The sequence below is a fragment of the Papaver somniferum genome, unplaced genomic scaffold (genome assembly GCF_003573695.1).
Source record: "Papaver somniferum cultivar HN1 unplaced genomic scaffold, ASM357369v1 unplaced-scaffold_117, whole genome shotgun sequence".
Lineage (NCBI taxonomy): Eukaryota > Viridiplantae > Streptophyta > Magnoliopsida > Ranunculales > Papaveraceae > Papaver > Papaver somniferum.
This window is the reverse complement of record NW_020620714.1, coordinates 5,731,410-5,736,537: the sequence shown is the minus strand read 5'-3', so window position 1 is coordinate 5,736,537 and position 5,128 is coordinate 5,731,410. Positions and strand designations below refer to the sequence as shown.

The following is a 5,128-nucleotide window of genomic DNA, read 5'->3' as shown; positions in this document are numbered from 1 at the left end:
ATTAGACTATAGTGTGGTTACTGCTAGATATGGCACATATATTGTGTAGCTAGATGTTTTGGAGAATACATAAAAGATAACTATGGTAGTAGAATGCAAGCTTCTTATCCTCTAAACAAATTTTGATATAATCACTAGGCTTATTCCTATGCATGTAGAATCATTATAGTTGTTTTATATATGCACTCATTATGGGTATGCCAAATTGCCAAACAAATATGCTTCTATGTCAAATATAACATATATACAAACATATGCTATGGAGTCGGGCGATAGAGACTCTATCGCTCAGTGGTCTTTCCATCTCCGAATAATTTTATATATATGATATATAATTTCTCTTTCTCTCATACTTTTTAATTATTCTAATGTACTTTTATATTTAAAGGGTCCCACTAAATATATTATAATACTAAAATTTTTATAAATACCCCACCACACAAACATAAATATATTTTTTATTCATTATGGTCCCACCGAACATAATTAAATTTATATTTTTAATCAAAATTTTCCATATTTACCATATGAGGAAAACTTATTTTCCATGTCACATGGCATTTCAAACAAATTTTTTCGACATGTACCGAGCTTCACTATCACACTCAAAAAGTGGCTCATAAACTTAACCAAAATTGATGAATTCTTGGAGAGTTCATAGTCGTGACTCAAAAGGTACATTTTATTTATTCAAATGGATGAGAACTGGGAACGACACAAGGTTTACACAACGCCTGATTATACTTGAGAGTAGAATTTTTGGTGAAAATGAAAATCTAACATACATTGGCATTTCAAATACATCGGATGGACCAACAAATTTGAAAATTATCTTCATCAAGAAGAATAATTCACGGGATGTGTGTCAATACATATCTGATAATACCGGATTATATTATACCGTATTGTTCACCAATCAGTGGCCTACAACATGTGATTGGTGAATACAAATCTATTATGATTTAGTTTTAAATTTGTTTCCTTTTGGACTAATTATTTAGAGTTTCTCTATTAGTTTTTTGCTGAATTTTAGGTTGTTTTTTCTTAAGAATAACTTTGTTTGATATTTTAGGAACTACAAGTATGCATGTATTGTTTTGATAGATTTTTTCTAAGTCACGAATTCATTAGTTCCAACTTCCAGCATTATGGAGTAGTTTTTCCTGTCATATTATGGAGCGATTTTGCAGATCATATGCATGTTTTGTGGAGTTAGCTAGCAATGATACCTTTTGAAAAATCCTTGCAGAACAATCACCTTTCACATCAATTGTTGCTTAACAAGTTATTTAACAAATTAAGACCATTTTCTTAACCTTAATTAAGTTGATGAATACTCACAATTCTCATGGTGCAATTCAGTCTTTACCCTGGCACTCTGTAAATGCATTGATCTCGCTGAGACCTATCACTCTTACCAAATGTGCATAAATGTACATTTTCTAAATAATCGAGACCAAATATCTTTAAAATCCAAACAACATATAGAAACAATTCTCAGTAGTCAACAAAAATATATATGTCCAACCCTAATTATCTTCTTTATAAAAACCACAAATCAGAGGTTTTAAAATATGATGGTGCGCGTTTCGAAAGAAAACACGTAATGGAGCTGAAAGAATTACATTTTTATCTTCTTAAACTACTCGAGGAAAATGGTATGTTTTTTCGGTGTGGCTACGATGTGGTCGGGCCACATACTTCAAGTATGTGGTCCCTCTTTAAATGATGACACGTCGCATAAAGTAAGAAATTTTTTGGAAAACAGTTTTATTACCTAACTGCTGTTCTTTTTTCATTTTATAACTTCCTATTTTTTCTTAAAAAGTGAAACAATTAAGGGGATTTAGAGGGGGCAAGTTTTTTAGTTAAATAGGTGTCAGAAAATGAAGAGGGGCCGCATACAAAATGGATTTGGCCTGACCACATCGTAGCCGGGGCGATGTTTTTTCCTTGTTAAACTGCTTAGGACAATTAAATCATGTAAGTAGAAAACAGTTCATGTAATGTAACATCGAAAAGCTCTGGAAAAAGGTATCGGGAATTAGATATCCTAATAATTACTACCTTCGTACCGATATTTTTCAAGAAGTACAATGATACATTTACATAATATTATGAAGGAGAACAACCTAGAAGATTTTTTGGCAATATTTAATGATTTGAGGATAATAAATATTTTTTTTATATTTGTTGTTTTTTTGGTTTCAACATGGGAACCAAGACAAAGAGAAAATGAAGAATATTTGTGTCCAAGATAGCGACCATTCCTAATAGGGACAGTGAAGAGGTGGAAGAGTGTTAGCCAAGAAAAATAAGATGTCAAAGAATGCTCAAAGAATTTCATTTTCAATGCATTGTCTCCCACAAAATTCATATTTGTTTTATCCTTTTTTTTGTTTTATTTTCTTGGGCACCAACTTAAATATTAGCTTATTGCTTTTTACCATTTTTGTTTTTATAATTTTTAGGTTTTGGTAGAAATTAGTTTTAAACATAAGCACAAAATTTCACAAAGAAATAAACCCGTGCATCGCACGGGTGATAAACTAGTTATTTAAAACAATGAACTATATTTAAGAGAGGCCAGCTTTAAATAGTTTAGCAGTGGGGAATTGTTTTACATTTTTTTTTTCAATATCCGGTCCTTTGCAAGAACCAATGAGGTATAGGACTTCCCACATTTCCACTTAAGTATATTCTTGTTTTTTATTTTTATTTTTCTTAGCTAAGTGTATGTTGAGTGTACACGCAACCAATTGATAAATTAACCCAAGTTAGGTTTCCTGTTTCCAGTTGATATTACTTAAGTATATGTGTACGCAGGTCAATCTTCTATATATATAATATAACCACATGTGATTGTGAGCATATCACTTGCTGGATTCCGATAATTATTTCAAATCATCACTGAAGCGGCCATGGCTGATGCAATGGGGTTTGAAGCTGAAATCAAGTGCGCCGCCGATATGTTTTATGGATTTTTCAAGAACAAAATAACCCAACTCGCGAATCACTTTCCGGAAACTTATAAGAGCATTCAGGTTATCAAAGGAGATGGACCTAGTGTTGGCAGTGCCTGGCTCTGGAAACTGGAACTCGGTATTTAAGAAGCTATAACACATACATATTTTTGTTTTAATTGTTTTCGTTTCAAAAATTATATGTCTGTAACTTGGTTTTTCATGAACAGGTGGTCGTTTCATCACAGAGAAGTCCGAGATGATAGCTGTGAACAGTGAAAATAGATCCATTACTTGGAACTTTTTGGAGGGAGGAGACGTGATGAATCTTTACAGAAGCTTTCAGATCAAACTGGTCTCAGTTACTCCGACTGGTCAGGGATCCTGTTTGGTGAAATGGTCTGTAATTTTTGAGAACGCCAAAGGAGATCTCCCTATTCCAAATGCTTTTATCGACTTGCTGCATTTGATTTCCATAGAGTTGCCTTCTCGGATACTCAGACAGGGTTAAACATCTCTATATGTACGCATGAATGTATCAACCACGATTTTGCAATAAAAGCTGTGTAGAGATACTACATAACATCAGTACAAAGTTGTATGACTTCTTAAGTGTATGTCCAATAGTAAATCTTCCATGTGATCTAATATTATCATGGTAACCCAAGATATGCATGGTGACTTAAAATCCGTGTACATTGCTTGCTAAGTTTCCACATAATCGGCCTCCGATATGAAATCCACCTTTGCATTTAAAATCTGCCTCAGTTTAGAACATTTCATCTTAGGAGATGGAGTGATTGATCATTGATTGACCTGCTGGTAGTGGAATTGAAAAACAGTAGAAATGGTCCCTGGTATATGCTGAGGTGCATGTTAAATCATATCTCTATAACCTTTATCGGCATGATAATTTTCCAAATTAAATAAAATAGGTTGGCAACGGGAATTCCCTTTACATTTTTTTTATGGTTCTATTTGCATTACCAAGATACGGCCCCTTCCAAGAACCAATTAGGTATAAGAGTGCCGATATTTCAACTCAAGGGTATGCAATTCTTTTCTATTTCTGGATAGAACTTTGAAAGTAGCTAGAGAAACTTGGGTGGATGTAGACTGTGAATGCAACGAGCTGATAAATACACAAATTAGGGTTTCCTTCTATATCATTATGTGCACGCCATCAATCTTAATCAGTCCTAATTAACGGACCTAGAACCGTATTAACCCATCTTGAAACTACTAATGCCCAACGTTATTTATCTTCTTAATAAAATATTTGCAACCATTTCGACCCGTTAGCAACACCTGATGAATCACATGCCTCAAATAATTAGATGAGCTAGTCTAGTCAGCTGAAGATTTAAGATGTCATTAATTAACAAAGAAAAGAAAAATCAACAAAGGGAACTACATACATCAGGGAAATAATTGACAAAGAAAAGAAAAATCAGCAGAAGATGCAAATATTGCACACTTACAAAAGAAAAAGAAATGTCAACCGAAAATCTGATTTCTTAGCATGCCCTCTGCTTACCTTATTTAAATAGCCTCCAACTAAACAAATGAAACAAATACATGTAATCATCAGTTCCAAATGCTTATTACAAAGAAAAAATGGAATTTGACAAAGCACACATCCTTGCAACAAAAGAAATTCAGTATCCAAAAGTATTTGCACCTGCTCAGTCTGAAATAAAAGCAACTACAAATAGTTTTGCTTATAACAATCATTAAGAATAATTAAGGCAATCGCTCTCTATGGGAGTCGAACCCACAACCTCCTGACTTAAAGCCATGCACTCTTCGTGTTGACCTAAGACAGCAAAAGATAGAGGAAGCCTCCATCTGGCCATGACAACCATGGTGGCATGTTGATCAAAGGTTCTTGCGGGTATTTGTTACCCAAGCTCTATTACAGATGTGATCTTAGGCTTAAGATAAGAAACTTGAATTATTACCTATAGAGTAAATATTCACCAATCCATCGAAAACATTTACTCGATCACTAAGAAACTTGAAATAAAACTACATGATCATAGTCTAGTCTGTGACTCTATCAGCAACATGAATCATACCTATAGATGATTCATAAACAAAATATAACATTTAAATAGAGATACCAACCTTGGAATTGTTGAGGTCTTCCTGAGATTTTTCAATTG

General features: G+C 33.5%; 1 protein-coding gene across 1 annotated transcript; it reads left to right on the top strand.

The window, feature by feature from the left end:
- Positions 1-2,850: 2,850 nt before the first annotated feature.
- On the top strand, positions 2,851-3,672 carry LOC113329454 (major latex protein 146-like). The gene is made up of 2 exons (XM_026576326.1): positions 2,851-3,102; positions 3,194-3,672. The coding sequence occupies exons 1-2, from the start codon at positions 2,922-2,924 to the stop codon at positions 3,472-3,474; spliced, it is 462 nt and encodes a 153-aa protein (XP_026432111.1). The 5' UTR covers positions 2,851-2,921; the 3' UTR covers positions 3,475-3,672.
- The last annotated feature ends 1,456 nt before the right edge of the window (positions 3,673-5,128 follow it).